Below are 21,222 nucleotides of genomic sequence, written 5' to 3'. Positions count from 1 at the left end.
GCGTAGAGCTGCGTACCTATTGGCTGTTTAGCGCCCAGGAGCGGGGTTGCGCAGAGAGGCCTGAGCAGGGAGGGCCTGGGTCGGCAGTGCCGGCTTCGGTTTCTGGTGGAGGCTGGGTCTCTGCCACTGAACCCGGGAAGATGGTGCTGGGTGGTTGCCCGGTGAGTTACTTACTTCTGTGCGGCCAGGCGGCTTTACTACTGGGGAATCTCCTTCTGCTGCATTGTGTCTCTCGGAGCCACTCACACAATGCTACCGCTGAGCCCGAGCTCACATCCGCTGGCGCCGCCCACCCGGAGGGCTCCGCCGGCGCTCCGAGCTGGGAATATGGCGACCCCCACTCTCCAGTCATCCTTTGCTCATACCTGTAAGCTACCCAGTTGTGGAGGCGGGTGGAGATGGAGATGGGGCCAGGGATATATGGGTGTTGTGGGGAGGAGAGAAGGCTGCTTCTCTTCTATCGGACCCTCTCCACCTGAGGATCTGATAGTCAACATGTAAATATCATGACTGATTTTTCACTCCTCTCACCCCTGGAGGGGAGCACCTTGGGTGTCGGTGACAGATCTTTGGATCTGAGAGAGGAGGGCTAGGGAGGGGTGACATCAGATAGCCTCTGGAAGAAGGGTACAAGTTTGTGCCTTCTCTGCCCTGCTGCGATTAGCCAAAGGGGAATCATCGAGTGTTAGATGATTAGGCTCTGCCGCTTGTCCCGGCCTACAGGGCACTTTCAGCAATATCCTTACCCCTGCAAAAGAAGACATTTATTAACATCTCTTTTTGATCAAGTAATAAAAAACGTTTGGGAAATGCAGAGAGAACTGAGAGTTCAATGGCTTAGATTTTGTTCCCATAGCCATGTGGTTGTTTGTCTAGGGAAGGGTTGAAGCCTTGGCAGAACCCAGAACTTGAAGTTGAACATGGTGCAAGGAGGTGGAAGTAGAATCCATGTGTACATAGGCCTAGAAACATCCCCAGTTCTTAGTAAAAGGGTCATTTGGATGGCAGTCTATGTAACTGCTGGGCTTCAGTCTAATTGGCACTACCTCTAGGCTGAGAGAAGAGTCTACAGAATGATATAGAGCCCCAGAAAACTTGAAGGAATGTCTCTTGCTCGTTTTGGTTATGTGCATGTAAACAGCAATTTGCAAAGACCCTTTGATGATGATGACCTTACTCATGATTTACAGACCTGATGAATTTATAGAATGTGAAGACCCAGTGGATCATGTTGGAAATGCAACCGCATCCCAGGAACTTGGTTATGGTTGTCTCAAGGTTGGTTTTAAAACTTTTATAAGCAAATTCTTCTGTAGGGAAATAGTACTGATTAAATGTTGTTGTGGTAAAGTAGAAGAGGTACAAGTTACTTTTTTGTAGAATTCAACAGAATGATTGTTACCGGACATTTCCAGCATGGCCAGGGTCAGTGGCTGAAAAAGAAATTTGGTTTGCTCCAGAAGGAGTGATCTTTGTGCCAAAACTACCTAGGTGCAAGAATCAACCTGTCTTTGGTTCCTTTGGCCACTGAGATTGACAGATTTCTAGCTAAAATGTCACCCTAACTATCCTTCAATACATACACTTTCCTAAGAGAGCTAAAGTTTCTAAAACTGATAATGCGTTGAGCGATATCTTTGTTACACAAGTTTTGGGGGCAAAAAGTGGTTTCGCCGTGTCCTTAAGAAATAAATTGGGTCTATCAGTATATATCTTTTTAGAACTTTCCCTAGGTCGACAGTGATCTCTTAGAATGGAAAGAAGCCATCTATTCCAAGTAATAATATCACTAAAGCTGGGTGTACTCTTCCAACTAGATCTCCCAGTCACCAGGGAAGTTCAGTACCTCCTCCCCTTGCCCCCATAGGCTCCCTGTTCTATGCTGCATAATGTGAATCAAGACTAATCAAGGGTTAGAGAATTTTGAGAAAGCATTTTGTGTACTAAATTAGATACAAGGTATAAATCTGACAATAATAAGACCAAAAAGACATATTTCCAATACAATGAAGTTTTATCTATTGATAACTTGATAACAGTTTGAGTTAACATTGTGTAGAGATAATTTACTTCTGCCTGTCTTAATTAGAAACTAGGTTTATCCTGTTGAGGCACCCTAAGAAGGTCCATGTATGCTTTAGAGGACTGGCAGACACTGGAGTCTTAGGGGGCGGTACAAGGAGCAAGCATCCTTACTTCCCTTTCAGGATCTCCCCTCCCTTTGATGTATACCCCAACTCATATAGTAATAAAGCACTTAATAAGGTGTCAGAAGAAAACGTACAGCTATGCTTTCTCTGCTAGAATTCAGTTAAACAAAGGTTAAGAGACCGTGTCCTAAAATTTTTTGCCTGAATTTATATTTATACTACAGATGTCTGATAATCACACATTTGTGGGCCTAAATAAAATCCTGAATCAGATGATATCCTTATTTCCTAATTCTATTAATTTATAATTATGTAAAACAGATCTCTAATACATACTGACTTTTTTATTGTGCACCTTTTTGTAAATATTTTTTATTGTGAAATATATATATAGAAAAGTGATTACTTTTAAAGTATGATTTAACAGGCAGTTATAGAACAAATTTCAAAGAATGTTACACATTGACTTTTAAAATACCCATTCCCAAATGCCCAATGGTGTGCTCTTTTTCTATTAAATGTAGAATAAGTAAGCATTGTGTCTATCTATTCGAAATGGCATTTAATGAAACTGAGTATGAATTTTTTTTAACTATATTATTGAAGAAGCCAGTCATAAAGGGGAGGGGGGAAGCTTATTTAAAACAGTCTACATTTAGGATGGACTGATCTAAAATCTCAAGTATGCCACTAAATCCCCTGCTCTTGAGCACAGCTTTTACCCCAACCTTGTCAGAGTGATTATAGTTCTGAGACAGTTTCTATTAATGAATATAAAGATAAATTTTATGTTACTTGCTTTGTTTGTTTTTTGATTGTTATTCACAGTTTGGTGGCCAGGCCTACAATGATGTGGAACACACTTCAGTCCAATGCCGGGCCCTGGATGGAATTGAGTGTGCCAGTCCTAGGATCTTCCTACGAGAAAATAAACCTTGTATAAAGTAAGTGTTACTTGGAAAGGAGTAGTTACCATGGAGCCATCTTCCTTGTCATTTCTTGATCTGACTTTTTCTTTCACCTGAAGTGTTAAAGGATGAACACGATTACTGCTGTGTGCAGTCCGTGGGTAGGTGCAATGTGGTTACAGTAGAGAGGGCACTGGACTTGGGACCAGAGTTTGTGAGTTCCAAACATCTCTTTCACTAAGTGCCTCTGAGCACTCAGAATCTCTGTCTCCTCATCTACAAAATGAAGGAGGTAGACCAGATGATTAGCTCTAAAATTCATTTGATAGGCATAAATCCTGTGAAAACAGCCTTAGTATTTCAGGGTTAAAGATTCTGCGAAAAGTGTGAGCTTCTCTTCCCCTGAAAATCAGTTTATCTTAAAGTTAAAAGATTAGAGTTATTTCTGCAAGTCCTGCTTTGAAAACACAGGATTTACTTATAACTATGTTTAGTGATGTTATCAGAGCAACTTGTAGGTGAGTATCATTGTGGTATATAAGGACAAAGGTCCTTACAAAGAAGTCCCCACTTTTAGTTGCTAACATTACAAAACAGCTAGAAGGGAGGATGGAGATGTAGTGTTCACTGAAGGAAAGACAGCACTTCCTTAGAAGAAGCCCCCGAGCCTCAGGAATGGAGCCTGTTTGGGGGAGGAGTGGAGTCTGGGATGCCTGTTTTGCAAATGCGCTTGATAATTTCTTAACCAACCCAATTCTGCAGTGATCAATATCTGTTCTTATCATAGGTCCTCCGTATTTTAGCAAGCAACTGTTTTGATACCCTAGACCAGCTAAAGTTTTTTGTTGTTGTTGTTTTTTAACTGGGGGCATATGTGGATAAAAGGCCATGGAAAGACTGCTGTGCCATCTTTTCACTTATGTTAAATTAATTAATCTTTAAGTGTTTTGATTTTCATGTGATAAAATAGCTTCCTTTTCTTTCCTTTCATCTAGGTATACCGGACACTACTTCATAACCACTTTACTCTACTCTTTCTTCCTGGGATGTTTTGGAGTGGATCGTTTCTGCCTGGGACACACTGGCACAGCAGTAGGGAAGCTGTTGACACTTGGAGGACTTGGAATTTGGTGGTTCGTTGACCTTATTTTGCTCATTACTGGTGGACTGATGCCAAGTGATGGTAGCAACTGGTGCACTGTTTACTAAAAAGAGACGCTGTTATGGCTCAAGGAGGCAAGTGAATGCACCATCTTCTGAATTCATCTCAACAGGCTCAAGACTCTTCTTTGATATCAGACCTGATCGTTAATTTCCTTCTTTGGAGGGAATGGGTTTGGTTAGGAAAGCTTCTTTGGACTTTGGATTCTCAAACCAAATTGTACCTTGCAGGTTAGAAATGAGAAGCAGTGTTGTAAGAAGCAAGTTTCTACTTTCCTCATATACAAAATATAAAGGATAGTCACTAACTTAGAAGCTGAGAAGAAATCTCCCTACTCATTATTTTACATTGCTGTATCTTCAGCCCTTTGGAGCTAGTGGACCCAACAGGATGAGCAAAGTACATGTTTTTTGTGATCCTGAGTCTTCATGCAGAGGAAATATGAAGCTGAGCCAGTGACAGTCTTCAGCAAAAGTAGAAATGGCCATGGATTTTAATACTCACTGAAATTCTTTCTGAATTTACATTGCAGAATAAATGTTGCCAACCTGGAAAGCTGTATGGGTATTTTCGGTAGGTAAAGTGAAACTCAAAATTAAATTTGTCTTGCTGAAAAGTAGGCAGTTGAAACAAACTACCCTAGTATTAAACCTTTTTTTGTTGTCATTATTGGGCATCAGAGGCAGTATATGCAGTATGAAAATTTGTACATTCCAATTATGTTTTGAAAAGCAACAGTATCAAACATATGCCTGAACTGAGCTATTCCTCTTGGCAGAATTTTCCTCTCTAAAAATTAGAATTTACCACTTTATAAAGCCCATGTTATAGGCTGATTAAAAAGATTTCTTACGAGTAACTGTAAAACGAATCTTGCCAATAAAGAAAGAGTTCCAGGGGCCTACACTGGGGTTGAATACTAGGGTAGAGTTAGTACCTGAGCACATTCTCAGAGAATAGGTGTGGTACCAAAAACTCTTACTGTGGGCTATAGCAGTTAGTAATAGAGAAAGAGATATTAGCCAAGCATTTGCATTCCCAAATTGCTGTGAATAAAAAGAAATGTTCCAAATTATAAGTGGTTTTGAAAACTAGGTTTCCGTTCTTTGCAGTCTAAGTTGAAAAGAACTGTTAAACATAAAATAAAAGGTGGACTTTGTGGACAAGTCAAACTATTTGGGATTACTTAAAATTTTGAGAAACAATCAAGGTAGAACTGCTCAACGACGTTTAAGTCTCATAATAATTGGCTTCAAGAACAAGAATCACAGTTTAAATCATTTCTCTGCATATAGCTCTATTTGTGGCAGCTTTCCTAAAAATTTCAGCTTTCTTATCCCTCATTAATGTGATCTCAGTTATTGTCTTATTAAATGGTAGCAATTATGTAAAAAATTAAAAATTCTGCACCATATTGGCCTTAACCTTGTTTATAACAATAATAATTGGTAGACTCCTATTCATAATATATATACTCTTAAAGCAATATTTTTTAAATTGTGGCAGCTTTCAAAGAACTTGGACCCTCTCTCCAGAAAATTCACATATACATAAAATTTTACGTAGAATTTAAGAGGGGTCGAGGATGCCATATTAAAACATAAATCTCCCTCTCAGGGAAGTCTGAAAAACAAAATAAGATGTTACTTCCTGCCTCATCACACTTTTTTTGTTGTTTTTGTTGTTTTTGTTGTTGTTGTACTCTTCCAAAAGGTATTCACAACCCCCACCAAAGCTGTTTTCTTAAAAAAAAAAAAAAAGGTACTAGCAGATTTGAGACTTGAAATCATTAATGTTGCCAGCAGGAAGAGCTCAAGAAAAAGGCTAAAATTCTGTTGGTTAAGGAAGACACTGTTTTATAGAAGATATTTTCACAGTCAGAAAAGTTGTGAGTTGTTTCCATTGCTGGAGTGATAAATGAGAATCATTAGTAATATCCTCTGTGACAATCCACAATTGTCCATTTCAGTTCAAATTCTAAAAGATGCCCATCCCATCCGCTATAGCCACAAACTTTGGCCAAAGGTGATAAAACCTGAAAAACTGATTTGAGTAAATGTGCATTCTTAAAAATTTTATTTCCTTTGCACTGTATATTCAGGTTATTTCTTAGCGTTTGCTAAGTAGATCCTGTTTGTGTGTGTGTGTTATATCCAGTTTATGGCTATAGAGGAATTTTTAAATACTAGTGTCCGTCTGCCCAGATTAAATTAGAACCTACCTGTTTTTCAGCTGTTTCCTATCTTTAAATAAAATTTTAATCAGCTCCCAAACTTCCTCGACACCATGTCCTTCTTCCACTTTGCTTAATGAGGCTTTTTAGCAGCAGCCTAGCACCCCCAACTTAATGATCCCTGACCATGTGGGTGTTTTCTAAAGCATTCATTTTTCTTTATAAGATATCCTGAAACACCTTGCCATCTTTGGCACATCTTCAATAAAAACCAGGTAGCATAGCTTTGGTTTTGTAAGTTAGTCTCTCTTTAAAGCATGATGCTTAATTGATTATTTCAGGTGTGACTGTCAGGATCAAAGTTTGTCTTCCCCGACGAACCATGATGGAAAGGGAATCATTGTCCTTAACAGCTTCAGTAACATCAGTTGTGGTGGTAACAGGTTGCCCATTTATGCTGACAATCACATCATGGTCTCTCAACCCAGAGCTGGGAAGAAAAATAAAAAGGGCCATCAAACTAGAAGAGTTTTACTTATTTTCATCCAGAATTTTATGTCTATCTCATGGCGCTACTATTTTGCTGGTGTTAAATATACAAACCAGGGAACCAGAGATAACACTCAATCCTTCCAAATACGAAGACTGTTCTAAAATATGCTGTGAAATCACCCGGAAGACAACAATCCTATTTACCTTAGTAAAATTAACATCCTACCAGAATATGTAAGTTCACTCCTCCCATTGAATTTTAATCTGTTAATCTCAGACATCAATGCACCTCAAGTGCACTCTGAGTCTTACCAGCAAAACTGAAAAGTCCAAGCAATATGTTTTGAAAGCAAAAGAAGGTGAAGGGAAGTTTGCAAAGTAAAGAGCAGAAAAAGCCGTTTAAACACGAACAGCTCAGGAGGATGACTTGGGACAGTGGACCCAAAGAAACAACTTGATTCATGGTAATTCTGTGACTGGGAAAAGAACAAGAAAGAAATCTGCATATTATTACTGAACACCTGCTGTGCACCAAATATGAGGAACTGCGGCTCAGTCAGGACAAATGACCCACCCCGGCTCACACAGCTTGGAAGGGACCAAAGAAGGATATGACCATTTTTTTTCTGATTTGAAAACTTGGCAAGATAATGCCAAGGCTAAGAGCCAGTCCCTGCTCTGCGACTTACGTGTAACTCTACAAGTTAATCAACCTCTCTGTACCCCACAGCTGCTTCTTCAGGAAAATAATACCTGTATCGTAAGACTGTTGGGAACTCAAACAAGTAATATAAAACACTTAAAATGGTACCTGATCTATAGTGTTTAATAAGTGTGGGCTATTATTACTATAATTATTATCACCATTAGTAGATTTAAGTGGGGATAAGTAGTACAAGCCAGAAAGAAAGGATTTCATAATAATTCTTACATTTTCAGGTGCATAAAAATCACCTGGGAATCTGTTAAAAAATACAGATTCTGATGCAGTGGCTTTGGGGGCCTGTGATTTCCTGCCTTTCTAACCCACTCCAAATGATGCTGCTGATACTGCTGATTTACTGACCATGTTTTGAGCAGCAAGAACTTAGCTGGAAGAAATAATTTGGCCTTGATCCAGAAGTTAAAAATAAGGAAAGGGGGGAGGTCAGGGCAGGAACCAAGAAAGTTGAGAAAAGCCTGTGACAAGCCCAATTTAGTAACATGAGACCTGTCACTTAGATTTTCTCAACGGTCAGTACCATATATTTCTTTTCTCCTGGTAAAAGAGTTGACACAATCAAAACAGATTAATGAGCTCTTGAAAACAAGCAAAAACTAAGAGCAAGGGTTACTGAAGAAGTACAAGAAGAAAGAGACCCAGGAGAATTGTATTTTGTAATACAGGCTACCTCTTCTTGGTAATTAGTATAACTGTTTCAAAACAGTAAAATCAGCAGAAGAACCTTCTTTGGGGGCTACTCTGACCTTTGGTTTACTACACAAGCCTTAGTTCTGGCCTTTGATGCTGTCACCAGATTTTAAAGAAAAAAGTGTTATAAAATATCTAAAATATGTATTAAAACTTATTACTATAAAAACAATGGATCCTTTCCTTTCCCTCTGGATTCTTCAGATTCTTAATAAGTAAGGTATTAAAAAGTAGATTTGGAATTCCTAGCAAAATTAATTTAAACATGTTATTAACTATATCATGGGGGCTATAGAAAATCATCCCCTCAAAAAAACAAAAAAAAAAGCCCTTAGAAGTACACAAGTCTAAATCAGCACTGTTCAACAGAAATATAATGCAAGCCACTTAGGTAATTTTAAATTTTCTAGTATCCACTTTTTAAAAAGTAAAAAAGGAACCAGTGAAATTAATTTGAATAATATCTTACTTGACACAATATATTCAAAATGTTATCGTCACAGAAACCTGAGGGTTAGCTCATGTCACAATTTTAAGTGCTTACCCCAAGGCTAGTGAGGTTCTATTTGTCATATTGGGCTTTTAAAATTATAAACCCAGTTGAGTTTGAAGGCCCCCGGGATATCTATAAATATAAATACACTTGAGTATTAAATTACAGACAATTGCTTAATGAAATACGCAACATGCTCTTTTGGAAAAATGGGGGAAAAATGTTATCTCGGCATGTAACAAATATTTGAAAATTATTAGAGGTACTTTACATTCTTTGTTTCAAATAAATCTTTGAAATCCATCAGAAACAAAGACATACGTGATGTGCTACTATACAACATCTTACATAATGCAGTGAGTAGCGTGAAATGCAGTTGTTCCAAAACAATAAAGTTGTGTTAAATGGAAAAATATTTTACACTGCTTGAGGTTTTTTTAATTTAAATTAATTAAAATTAATAACATTCAAAACTCATTTCCTCAATCCCATTAGCTACATTTCAAGTGTTCAATAGCCACGTGTGGGCAGTGGCAACTCTACCGGACAACACAAGTCTCGATCCTGCAGACATTTACCACAGCGGACGTCTAGAAAGAACAATGGTGCTGGGCAAAGGCTGTGCTCCTCTTACCTTTCAGCAGCTGTCCCTTGAATCACTTCATACACGAAAACCCCAGAACTCACGTCAGGGAACTCTGGATCCTGCCTTTTCATGTCTTGAAGAAGGCTAAGAGAAGTGAGAAGAGTCTTCCCATAAGATGGAGAGGCACAGTGAAATAATCTGCCTGGTCCCTGACCGTCTGTTCAGCTCAAAGTTCACAAGGGCCAATGAGGATTTGGTCAAGCCAGTGGCCATTTTTCTTCCCTAGGGGTGGTGGGATCCTTTGTGCAGAAGCCTAGAACCACTGGACATTGTAAAATATAAACACCATGAAAGAAACAACTGAAAAGTACAGTTGCTGCTGCTGCAGGCTGAGGTAGATAGACACCCTGTGACACATAGGGCCTGTGGTCCCACGAGCACCTAGCTGAAGTGCAAACACTTTAGCTTCCCTGTAAAGCCATCCAGCTATGGCTTTTGCTTCTGAAAATCAACCTAGACATAGTCAAACACATGCTTACCTCACAGAGAGGGGCAGCATTCGCAGACCCAGATATTTCTTCAGTGAAAGAGCCTTTCCTGGAAAGGAAAATCATTTATTACTGACAACAGAAACTACTTTCCTTTCGGCAGAACTTAAAAGACACCTGAGTCACACAATATCCGTATTATTATAGTTGTCCTTTCAGGCTGTCAGCCATGAAATACATGCCTCAGAACCTCTGTCATTAGCACATCCAGTCCTCCCAACTACCCCTCCCCACTCCCTTCCTCCAGCCCAGGAGTTCCATTTCCACTGTGGTGTAATCCAAGTATTTCTGGTATAATTAATGCTCAGTTTTTGTGCCAAATCCCCCAATGTTGCCATCTGAAACCCCATTACAGGAGCTGGGTACCAACAACCCAGTGTCCTATGGAATTCAAATGGCTGTCTCCACAAAAGATGAAGGGAAGGGAAGAGAAGCGAGGGGAGGGGAGGGGAGGGGAGGGGGACCAAAAAATCCTAACTCCCTTTACCTTTCAACTGGCGTTCATGGAATTCTGCCAAGAACTGTCGGATTCGATCTGAGGGAATTGCAAAGGAGATTCCTGCAGTCACCTTCAGTGCGTTTATGCCAATCACATCACCGTCCTTGCAAGGAAGGAGACATTCGGTTACCAAGTTCTGTGCAGACTAAACAGCAAAACCAAAACAAGTAGAGAAAGGGGTGAAGCTAGCCACTCAGGGTCAGAACACAGAGGGGCTACAGGATATTTGTGCTTCTTCAACAGAGAGCAGTGGATATATTACAGGGCTAATAGTGTGGTGGCAAAGCAGAGGACCTGCAAATATGCAAAAGGGTCAAGGCTGTTGAGGAATTTTTTTTTTTAATCTTGAGTTCTTTTTTTCCTTCTCTAAGTTATATTGATTTTAAAAGCAAGTCACAGTTTGTAGTTTGGCACAGGTAAGATGGGGGACAAAGAGTATCCACTTTTACTTAAATGAAACTAAAAGTAAAGATGGAAAAGACAGGGACTGTTGAATTTTCTGCAACACTTCAGTGTAACTATTCAGAAGAATTAGCAAAATTAACCTTATTAAAGAACAAAGTTCTGCCAAACTAAAGCTGTGAAGTAGCAAATACTTTCTTCTTTATATATTTCATCATCCTTTAGCCATTACTTTGTTAGGTCAAGGAAGAGACAGGAGACTTCTGATCTTTTTAAAATACAGATTCTAATTCAGAAGTTCTGGGATATGGCCTGAAATTCTGCATTTGGTCCCTGATCTAGTAAACTCATTGTCTAATGGAGAAGGCAGACACAATAAATTACATGCAAGTTGATGAATAAAAAGTGCTCAGTAACCAGGGGTAAATAATTGGGTGGGGGGGATAAGAGTTAAGGGGTGTTCTGTGTTATGATAATTGTTTAAAAGTGATAGTGGTAATGATTGTACAACTAAGTAAGGATAATGTAAGACACTGATTGTTAACTTTAGACAATATATTTGACCCCCCACTTAATAAGTAAAGTCCTCAATCCTGAGGCTTGCTCTTATGAAACTTACTGCTGTAAAGGGGAGGCTAAACCTACCTATAATTATGCCTAAGAGTCACTTCCAGAAACTTCTCTTGTTGCTCAGATGTAGCCTTTCTCTCTCTAAGCCCAACTCTGCAAATAAATTCATTACCCTCCCTACTACGTGGGACATGACTCCAAGGGGTGTGAGTCTCCCTGGTAACATGGGACACGACTCCCAGGAATGAGCCTGGCCCTGGCATCAAGTGATAAAAAATACCTTCTTGACCAAAAGGGAGAGAAGAGATGTAACAAAATAAGGCTTCAGGGCCTAAAAGATTTCAAATAGTCAAGAGGCTATCCTGGAGGTTACTCTCATGCAAGCTTTAGCTAGATATTGCAAATGGCCACAGTAGGCCAAGGCCAAACCAACAGTATTCCCCCAAATCTTAAAGAACACCCAGGTTCCTACCTGAGACTCTATAAAAGTTTCACTCACTAAGTTTATTTTTCAGCAACTTAAAACCTCCAGATTGATCCTATGCCAGATAAGTCCCCAAACCCAGAGGCACCAGTCTCTTCAAGAACATCAACCATCTGCATCCCCCTTCCACATAATGTCGACACCCCTTTTCAATATGAACAAGTTAGAATGGTCATTGCCCAGATATCCCTGAAGAGTGAGACACTGATCAAACAAGACAGAGGGGTAGCAACTGACAAGATAGGTTTTAACAGAGGATTATGACTACTGAATCGTTTTATATATATATATATATATATAATATATATAAAGATATATATGTATTATATATATAATATATATATTAGTCTCTAGTGTATTAGAACAGCCAGAAGAAAATAACTGAAATTATGGAGCTGTTACCGCACTACACAACCACTTGTTAAATTGTACCTTGAAAGTTATCACTTTTCTGTATATGTTAACTTTCACAATAAAAATATGTTTAAAAGTACTCAGTAATTTCACACACAATTCATCCTCCTAATTGCAAGTATAATATTTAAAGAAGAACCAAAAGCAATCAGCTCAAACAGAGTCAGCATTAATATAGATTGTATGTTAAACATCCTTGTGCTCTCTTATGTTTTCACATGTATTTAAGCAACTAGAAACCCTGGCATTTCTATTGAAGTCACTGTATAAAGTTTAAGAGCAAAATACATGACAGAGAAATGGATTCTTGATTTGGCTTTTCTCTCATCTATAAACAGCTGAAGACTGAAAATCTGGACAGGGCACACCATGTAATTAGCATTTTTGGATGTGAGCTAGTTCTTCATATGCAGCAGCAGGGGGTCTTCAAGGACAACATTACATAAATCTAGGTTTAATATTCAGGCCTTTGGTAACTATGCAATGAAAACAGAAAACATGTTGGAGAGAAAAACTGTGCATAAGCCAGAACCCTGGCTGCTCTCAGTTGGAAGAGATCACATACCAGGATGATAAATCCATCATAGATATTAATTTTTTCCTAACCATTTATATAAGATCCAAGAATAGAAAAGCATCACAGCACAAATCTCTACACAAGAGTGACACCCATGTCTGCATCTTGGAATTTGTAGTCTTTGAAAGTTAAAACAACAACAACAACAACAAAACATGAAGCAGCAAGGAAAGGGGCCACTTACCAAATTCACCAGAGGCCCCCCAGAATTCCCGTGCTGAAAACAGAATTTGAAAAAGCCATCAGTTAGGTCGGTGAATGCATTTCCCTCTATCATTTATACATGGTTCCTAAAGAGGGTTCCCAAAGTAGCCTGCTCTAGTGAGCCCATTTCCCCGAGATGGGCAAAAATTGTGTCTCTACCATCACCAACACTGAAGTTTAGACAAAGAACAACAGGACTGCCAACTTTTGCAGTGATGGTGACTTCTCTACAGACCGTGAAAGACCACTCAATAGCAGATGTCAGTTATCACAACAACAGACTAAACTCTAACACGTGACATTCCATCCCTCTTGTAAAGATCTAACTGAACTCTGGACATCCTCCACAAGCCGAAGGAAAAAGAGGTCACTGAAGTTTTCTTCTCACCATACTGCCAGTGTCTCATGGGCCAGGGATAAATTTCCTAAGTGACTTACGTTAATTATGGCATCAGTCTGGATGTAGTCCATGTCTGAATCCTTCAGTCCCAGCTCTTTGCCCCCTCTCTGGGTACTGCTGACAATTCCTGCCGTCACTGTGTTCTGCAGAGAAAACGGGCTGCCCAATGCCACCACGAACTCTCCAGCCTGAAGGTCAGATGACCTTCCCAGCAGCAATACAGGAAGGTCAGTCTGTACATGGACAAGGAGGGGTGAGGAGGACAGAAAGGATGAAGCACAAATCAAGAATAAAATCAACCAGTATTGTGAATAACACATATATGACACCGTCTCTATCATTTTGGCCCTTACAATCTAGGAATCATCTACCCACACTGGTTCTACAACTGCCTTGCACTTCTTTCTCAAATTCCAACTACGAATAAATTCTCACTTATTAAGAGGATCAGAATCATCTCCAAGACCTGAAATTATTGCTTTTTAGAAATTAGTATAAGTAAGCCAAACCACCAATAACTGATGAACAGAAACGGACATTAACAATTTGCTTAGCAGCATTCCAGCTTAAAAGTTTATGAAGTTAATAAGCCACAAACAGAAAAGAGATCACCCAGAGCAGTGCTTCTCAAACTGCACACAAATCACCTGGGGATCTTATTAAAATGCAGATTCTGTTTCAGTAGATCTGGTTGGCATCTGAAATTTTGCATTTCCAAAAAAATCTCTCAGATGACGATGATGCTGCTGATGTACAGACCACACTTTGTGTAGCAAAGTCTTCAAAGTATTCCCTATCAGTATTTGAGTCCATTACAACAATTTCTGGTATTCTAAGGCAAGCAGAGGAGTAAATTTCCCAGAAGCAGCATCTGTTGAAGAAGGATTAGAAGGAGAGAAAAGATTGCTGGATAGTTTGTAGAAATTGTTATGGATGTATAGACAGGCATAGAAGAAAATAAACAAAAGAAAGAAGTGACGAACAGAAAGAAAAGAAACAAGGAAAAGAAGCATACACTAGGTAGGTAGAAAAGATGATATTGGGGGGTGGAGTCGGGGGGGAAATATCAGCAAATTGATGAAAATCCCCAAATAAGCAGACTCTGATTTGGCCCCCACATACTCACACTTGGCTCAATCTTAATCAGTGCAAGGTCCAATTTATGGTCAGTGTCCTTAACAGTAGCTTCATACTGGCCCCCAGTCTGGAGCTCCACCTGGATCCGCTGCTGGTTAGTAATTACGTGAGCATTGGTGACAATGAGCCCATCCTCAGACACTATGAATCCAGAGCCACTGGATGCAGGAACGTCCTTGCCATTGAGAGGTGACCTGTCTCAGCAAGACAGCAGTATACAAGCAGAGGGCAGGAAAATCAGGGGATCCACCACAGTCTGGAACCATGGGAACTTCACATGTATTAAATATACCTCCATCACAGTTTTCTCAGACATTTTCCTCCCTCACCCCCACCCCTGTATCTGGGTTTTTGTTTCCTCCATGTATAAATAGACTCTGCCCAATAGTGTCTTGGCCACCTCCTGTGGAAGAGCATGAGTGAAAGCTGGTTCCAACTCTCCTTTTCCAGCCATGTGCCTACTTCAGAACTGGGCAGTGCAGCGACCCTAGGCCCTCTGGGTCAGAGAGACCTAACCTAATCATAATACTGCAGGCAAAAGTGGGCCTGGTGTCACAGTACTGAGGACCCAGGTGGGAGGAGTCAGCACGTCTGGGTTCTGGTTTAGGTTCCACTCCTAACTGGCTTTGTGGCATAGGACAACGAATTCCCGCCTTTCTTCCACTCAAAGGAAGGGGCTTGGGCAACATCACCACTGAAATGCTTCCTAGCTCTGACATCTGAACGTAAATTTTGTCTGTGGGAAATGAGGGAGGCGGAAAGCCCAGACACCTAAGTACGCAGCGGCATTCGCGATTCGGAATTCAGAGTCTGTTCTTTGGTTAAACGACCTTGGACAGGTTATTCAATCTCTCCGAGCCTCGAGTTCTCCGCAGAAGTTAAGATCAAACGACACTGGTGAAGCACAGCGCAGGGCCGAGGGGAGACAGTCCGCTGTGGTAGCTTACTTCCCCTCCTACTCCGCTTACCTGCGGAACAGCTGCAGGTGAACCACAGCTGGCGCCACCTTCTCCACCACCTCTGCGATGAAGTTGTACTCGCTCCGGAGCCGGCCGGCGCCTCTGGTCCCTGTAAATAAATACTCCATCTTTGCAGGTGGCGAGCCCCTGGCTCCTTTATCATAGCAGGTGTCGTATCTTAAATCTCAGCCACTTTCTCTCTCCTCCCTCTCTCCCCATTTCCCCCCTCTTTCTCTGTTCGGGCTCTCCCTCACTTAGGGGTCGGAGTTGTGAGGCTATGACTTGAAGGAACCAGACCTGTCACTCCCAGTTGGAAAAAAATTTTTTTTAATTTTAAGGGAAGACGGCATTCAAATGGTATGGGGAGGAAAAGGGAGAGAAACCACACAGAAATTGGTAAGAAGACATCTATAATGAGCAAAGTCAAGTAACAGGAAAAGGTTGACGTCTTGATGGGGGCAAGTGGAGCGGGGAGGCCTCGCGGCGAACGGTGCGACTGAAATAAAGTGAAGCTAATTTACGCTCCTTGAGAAAGTTCAAAAGGTGCTCTAAGGGCACCGGCGCTTTTCCCGCTCACCTGGATCCCCGCAGCCTCCCTTCTGCACGGGCACCGCCGGGAGCGCGCCGCGGAGACGTGCTGCGCGGTTCTCGGCGCGCAGCGCGCACAGGCTGCGATAGGTGCGCCCGTCGCTGCCGCACACGGCCGCCCCCGCCGCCGGGCAGCCGCAGGTGCCCAGCCAGGCGCCACCTAGGCGGCCGGGGCCGAGCGGCGCGCCGCACTGCAGCCCCGGGGCGCACGGCCGCCCTCGCGCCCCGCCGCAGGCCTCGCCCTCGGCCGCCTCGCAGACGCGGCAGCAGCGGCAGCCATCCAGCACCGGCGTCGCCCCCGCCGAGCAGGTGGGTAGGGAGGGGCAGCGGGTGGGATCGCAGGTCGCCGGGCAGGGCAACGGGGCCCTGTATGTACTAGCCTCGACCCCGGGCACAAGCACCAGGGGCAGCAGCAGCCCCCTCAGCAGGAATTGCCCGAGCACAGCTGGCCGCAGCTGAGGTCTGCTCATCCTGCTCTCTTCCTTCTTCGCTTCCTCTTTTCCAGTTATTCCGCTCTGATCCCGCAGGAGCTCTAAAACGAGCAACCTTCCCTCCGGCCCAGGGTGCAGCCTCTGCCACCCCCAGACTTTTAAGAGGCAGAGTCTGGCAGACCTCCTCCACACACATCCCCCACCTCATATTTCCCCCACCCCCACCCCTGGACCAGGCCACTCCCGAGCAATGAAGAGAGGTCCCTAACCGTCCTGAGCCAGGGTCTACACCTCATGAAACCAATAGTGGGGGCAGGCTGACAAGAGTAATCACCCACCCACGGACAGAAGGTCAGCGTTAGAAAAACACAACCATACTTCAGTATTTTCACATGGTTTTATTATAAAACAAGCAACAAAACAGTTTTAGAAAATTACTTTTTGCTACATACCAATTAGGAGATCACATAAAATGAGAAGCGTAACAGTTTCCATGCACTCAGCTCAGTGCTTACAGCTAGTGCATTTCACAGCTGAAACATACTGGTTCAAAACACAAAATCATGCTGCATCTTCATAAGCCATAGGGGAAGGAGTCAAACAGTATGTTTTTGCCAAACATTTGCTTTATTCAACTAGCATAAGTGACTATAATTGACTGCTGTGGGCAAAAACACAGAAAGAAAAAGAGAATAAGAAAAAAAAAAGTGATGCCAATAGAAAATATTTAATAAACCTGGCCATTTCTGATGTGTTTAAAGTTTATACACAAAGCTGATTTGGGAAACTCAATTTCTAAAATGCTTTTGCCTCCATATGCCTGTTATCTGATTAACAGTGAAAACAAAACATATCAATCGCACTGCTCAACTACTCAATCTGCTATTTATTCATTGGGCCACTTTAGCCCATATCAGAGCATATTTATATTCATGAAGGAAAAAAACACTTTTGTTTCAAGTGATCTAAGAAGCTTAACCTTAAATCTGCTCTCTTTCTTAAATCAGCATTCCAATATTTCGACTTGAGGTCACTCTACACAATGCACTTCTTAGTACTCTTGTGCCTCACGGAATGTAAAAAGTCAAACTATTTTACTAATCAAAGCTTTCAAGAATGTGGATGATAAATAGCAATAGGGAAGCCCACCTGAAATACTATTACACACAGCCAGTCAAGACCCATTTCAAAAGCCTTATGGAAACACACAACTCTAGGAAGCTTTCTATTCCACAAGGAAAGGCACCAAAGAGTACTGTTTTTTGTTTGTTTGTTTGTTTGTTTTTAAATTCTGATTTATTCCAGAATCCACACACTTAAACCACTAACCTATACAGCATCGTCACTCTATTTTTTCCATTTGGTTCCATCTTATACATTTAAACCCAAATGCTTAAAAGTTACCAGTGGGGGAAACTGGATAAAGGATACATGGGAACTCTGTATTATTTCTTAGAACTGCATGTGAATCTACTATTTTCTGAATAAATTCAATGGGGAAAAAAATGCTTTGGCTGTATAGGCACCATTTTTGGCCCATGCATGTAATGACATTAAATGATTGTGGTGTAAATTTGGCCAGAAAGTAAGAAATATGGGCAGAAAAGGAATTCTCGACTATGGTTTGGGAATGTGAATGCTTTTAGGCTTCATTGAAAATAATTATATTTACCTGATTCTGAAACTACATTAACAATGTTTGAACTTGGAATTCTCAAGTATTTGCCAATTAGTGACCTTGTTTTCCTCTATCAAGATAATACAATCCGTATTTATACGTATGTTTAAATTCCCACATTCCCAACGTAGACTTTACTGAATAAGAAACAGATTTGCTTACGAAATGGCCAATTAATTTAGCAGTAGCAATCTAGCAGAGAGTTAATGAGAGAGAAATGGGTAGATTTTCACAACATAAACACCAAAAGATGACATCTTTTCCATGAGTCAATGAATGTCGAGAGATCTCAAAAGTCCCTAGATTATTTTTATTAGTTCAACATCACATATTGTACACTTTCTTTGACTAGCCCAGTAATTTTCTTGGGGAAAACTTGAAGATGAAACCAGAGACAAGGAGTTATAAGAATTTGGAATGGTTTCTTGAAAACCAATCTTCTTGAAGTATGCTGTAATCTTGATCGCTCATAATTAGATAATTACCAAAACAAGGATTTCTGAGGACAAAAATACATGAGTCTGTAGAAGAGGGAGGGGGTCGGGGTGGGGGAAAGAGATATCCAGATCCAGTAGTAGATTCTCCTGTTTAATGCCAGGATCCCTAGGCCAAACTAAGTTTAAGTTAAGCATAACTCCATTGAGCACAGTCAAGAAATGTTCCCAAAACTACACTGCCTGAAAGATAAGATTCCCCTCAAGTCACTAAGGATTTTTTGATCAAGTATTTCAGCCTCTGCATTAAATTTGGACACAAAGAGGGGAGGGAATCTATTTAGATAAAAGAACAACTCCTCATCTCTTGCTTTAGTCATTCATTTTAAATTTAAAAATATAATTGGTCTAGCTGGTAAAAATTACAGACAGATACGAGCTAAGTTCTCTCTCCTTTTAGGGAGCCCCAGTAACTTCCTGATAGCAGTTCACTATATTCGATGGATGAACAACTTCTTCCAGGGACACTGGAAATAGTATCTTGTCAAATGGAAAAACGTACACCCTAAAATTTGGGTGGGCAACTCAATAATCTTCTAAGCTCTTCTACTGGGAAATCTCTAGCCAGCAACTTAAAACCTCAAAATCAATGTTTCCATTCCCAATTTTATTTTATTAAAAATATGAATCTCTTTCAAGATTATCTTTGTATCTCTTAGCTGTTAAATACATGGAACTTCATCAGATTACAGGGTTTGATCATGCAAACACACAAAGCTTCATTCAAAGGCTAACACAAATAATAAAAAGAAAGAAAAATCTACCAGGGTATACAATACACAACACTTAAAATTAGACTAATAATGGCCCATAAAAAACATACTTGAGGCAAATATTCAAGATAGTCTGGTTTTGATAAACAACAATAATAATAATAATAATAAAAACAAAACAAAAAACAGACCTTTTCTCCTGCCTGGAAAACATGAACCATAAAAGCTTAGTTGATGACCTATAACCCATCTCTTCCCAGCACTTGCTTTTAAAGCTAATCTAAAATGCTGAGATGGGGATATGATCTAACATGTGAATTATCATAAACTTAACCCGCCACACGAGGACTGCATTTGGGGTCAAAGTGCATCTACAGAACAGAGTAATTTCCAAAACGGATTTGTACACTGAGGTTGAATTAGTCCCCATACTTTCTATAGGTCCCCTATCTCTTCCCCTGTGAGGTCTTCTGGGGGGCTCTGCCCGAAGGCCACTCTCCAGCCCCAATCCTCTGGCTTTGATGCCTCCCCTCAGAATGCATCACATTCAAGCTGGAGCCCTGGGTCTTCTACCACCCCTACCTCCTCATTGCAGCTGGGTTAGTTACCACCCTCCTACTTCACAATCAAACTGCAGTCAAGAAACAGGAATAGGATAAAAGAGATGACCAGTGAAGGTTCTGTGTCTCACCAGAAAACAAAACAAAGAAACAAAAACAAGGACAAGAAAACAAAACTTGGTTTGGAGTGAAACTGAACTTCCAACCTCCTTTGGAGAGGAGTTGCGAAAGTAACGCCTCACCAGGAAGATCCTGGAATAGACCAACAAGAAGAGGCAACCCGCTCTCCACTGAGCACGCCTAGAAGTGTAACCTAGTGATTTTCCCAAATTAAATACACTGCATTAAAACAAAAATAAGCCAGCTGGATGGGCCCCTCCCACAGAGAACCCACAGGAAGGCCTCCGAGTGTCCTCCAACAAGATAGAGAACTCAAGTCAGGCCTCCTTCTGTTGATTCCTCCCCCCCACCTCCCACGGCAGTGAGCCTCATCACACATCAGAGGTCCGTATATTTTCATCATCAAGGTTGAACATAAATGGTTTCTCCTTGGGCTGCTGGGGCTCCGATCTGTGCCTTATCCGGGAGCTCGACAAGACCCCAGCAGTATTGCTCTCCCCAAGTCGAGGCGTGAATAGAGAGTCCTCAGGAGTGCCTTCCGCTGGAAGCAGCTTTTCCCCAGCCTGGGGGACAGGTGTCCAGGGCTGCCAGGAGGAAGCCACAGAGGGGGCTTTGCAGAGGGCTTTTTTCTCTTCCACATGTGGCCGCCCTCTGCACAAGACAGAATTTGGCCCAGTGGAGAGGATGGAGGTTCCAGGTCGAGTTAAAGAAATGGATCTAGAAAAGGACATCTCCTACAAAATAAAAGGGGGGAAAAAAAGACAAAAGAAAGTAATGGTTTTTTCTGACAATGTTTATCCCAAAGTCCCAGGGAAAGGACCCAACAGGATCACTGCCTTATAGGTCCAGAGACCCTTGTCGACAAAGATCAAATATGTTCAAGGGAATTCACTACAGATGTGTTCTGACCTTGGTGTCAAGGTCTGCCTGGCAGCAAGGCTTGTAGGACACATCCACACACCTGGCTTCTCTACCCAACCCTACCTCACCTCCTCCAACAACCAAAAAACAAAAACTAAAAACTTGTACAAATAAGACAGCCTGGAGCTTCAGCTGCATCCAGGAACCA

General features: G+C 41.3%; 3 protein-coding genes across 3 annotated transcripts in view; 1 reads left to right on the top strand and 2 right to left on the bottom strand.

Annotated features, from left to right (window-relative positions):
- Window positions 1–29: 29 nt before the first annotated feature.
- On the top strand, window positions 30–8,612 carry TM2D2 (TM2 domain containing 2). Its single transcript, XM_037813101.1, has 4 exons — window positions 30–367; window positions 1,191–1,278; window positions 2,979–3,094; window positions 4,054–8,612. The coding sequence occupies exons 1-4, from the start codon at window positions 141–143 to the stop codon at window positions 4,265–4,267; spliced, it is 645 nt and encodes a 214-aa protein (XP_037669029.1). The 5' UTR covers window positions 30–140; the 3' UTR covers window positions 4,268–8,612.
- HTRA4 (HtrA serine peptidase 4) lies at window positions 6,051–16,704 on the bottom strand. Its single transcript, XM_037813100.1, has 9 exons — window positions 16,147–16,704; window positions 15,579–15,678; window positions 14,600–14,804; window positions 13,512–13,706; window positions 13,054–13,086; window positions 10,411–10,525; window positions 9,915–9,972; window positions 9,424–9,519; window positions 6,051–6,883 (listed from the first exon to the last, which is right to left on the bottom strand). The coding sequence occupies exons 1-9, from the start codon at window positions 16,625–16,627 to the stop codon at window positions 6,718–6,720; spliced, it is 1,449 nt and encodes a 482-aa protein (XP_037669028.1). The 5' UTR covers window positions 16,628–16,704; the 3' UTR covers window positions 6,051–6,717.
- Window positions 16,705–16,966: 262 nt separating this feature from the next.
- PLEKHA2 (pleckstrin homology domain containing A2) overlaps window positions 16,967–21,222 on the bottom strand; it is a 70,285-nt gene continuing 66,029 nt past the window's right edge. The window contains exon 14 of the mRNA XM_037812505.1: window positions 16,967–20,887. Coding sequence (XP_037668433.1) covers window positions 20,525–20,887 — 363 coding nt within the window. The 3' untranslated portion in view covers window positions 16,967–20,524. The remainder of the gene's footprint in view (window positions 20,888–21,222) is intronic.

The sequence above is a fragment of the Choloepus didactylus genome, chromosome 20, assembly GCF_015220235.1.
Source record: "Choloepus didactylus isolate mChoDid1 chromosome 20, mChoDid1.pri, whole genome shotgun sequence".
In the NCBI taxonomy this organism is placed as follows: domain Eukaryota; kingdom Metazoa; phylum Chordata; class Mammalia; order Pilosa; family Megalonychidae; genus Choloepus; species Choloepus didactylus.
The sequence above is the reverse complement of the archived record's forward strand: the minus strand, read 5'-3'. Positions and strand labels throughout refer to the sequence as shown.

What these genes read in the sequence shown, in the direction of transcription:
- HTRA4 (XM_037813100.1), bottom strand. Translation starts at nt 16,627, where the DNA reads ATGAGCAGACCTCAGCTGCGGCCAGCTGTGCTCGGGCAATTCCTGCTG. An exon ending in GGGAGGCTGCGGGGATCCAG is followed by an intron (nt 15,679 to 16,146) that starts GTGAGCGGGAAA and finishes ATTTATTTACAG; the next exon opens with GGACCAGAGGCGCCGGCCGG. An exon ending in ATGCTGCCCCTCTCTGTGAG is followed by an intron (nt 9,520 to 9,914) that starts GTAAGCATGTGT and finishes CACTTCTCTTAG; the next exon opens with CCTTCTTCAAGACATGAAAA.
- TM2D2 (XM_037813101.1), top strand. Translation starts at nt 141, where the DNA reads ATGGTGCTGGGTGGTTGCCCGGTGAGTTACTTACTTCTGTGCGGCCAG. An exon ending in GTCATCCTTTGCTCATACCT is followed by an intron (nt 368 to 1,190) that starts GTAAGCTACCCA and finishes CATGATTTACAG; the next exon opens with ACCTGATGAATTTATAGAAT. An exon ending in GAAAATAAACCTTGTATAAA is followed by an intron (nt 3,095 to 4,053) that starts GTAAGTGTTACT and finishes CCTTTCATCTAG; the next exon opens with GTATACCGGACACTACTTCA.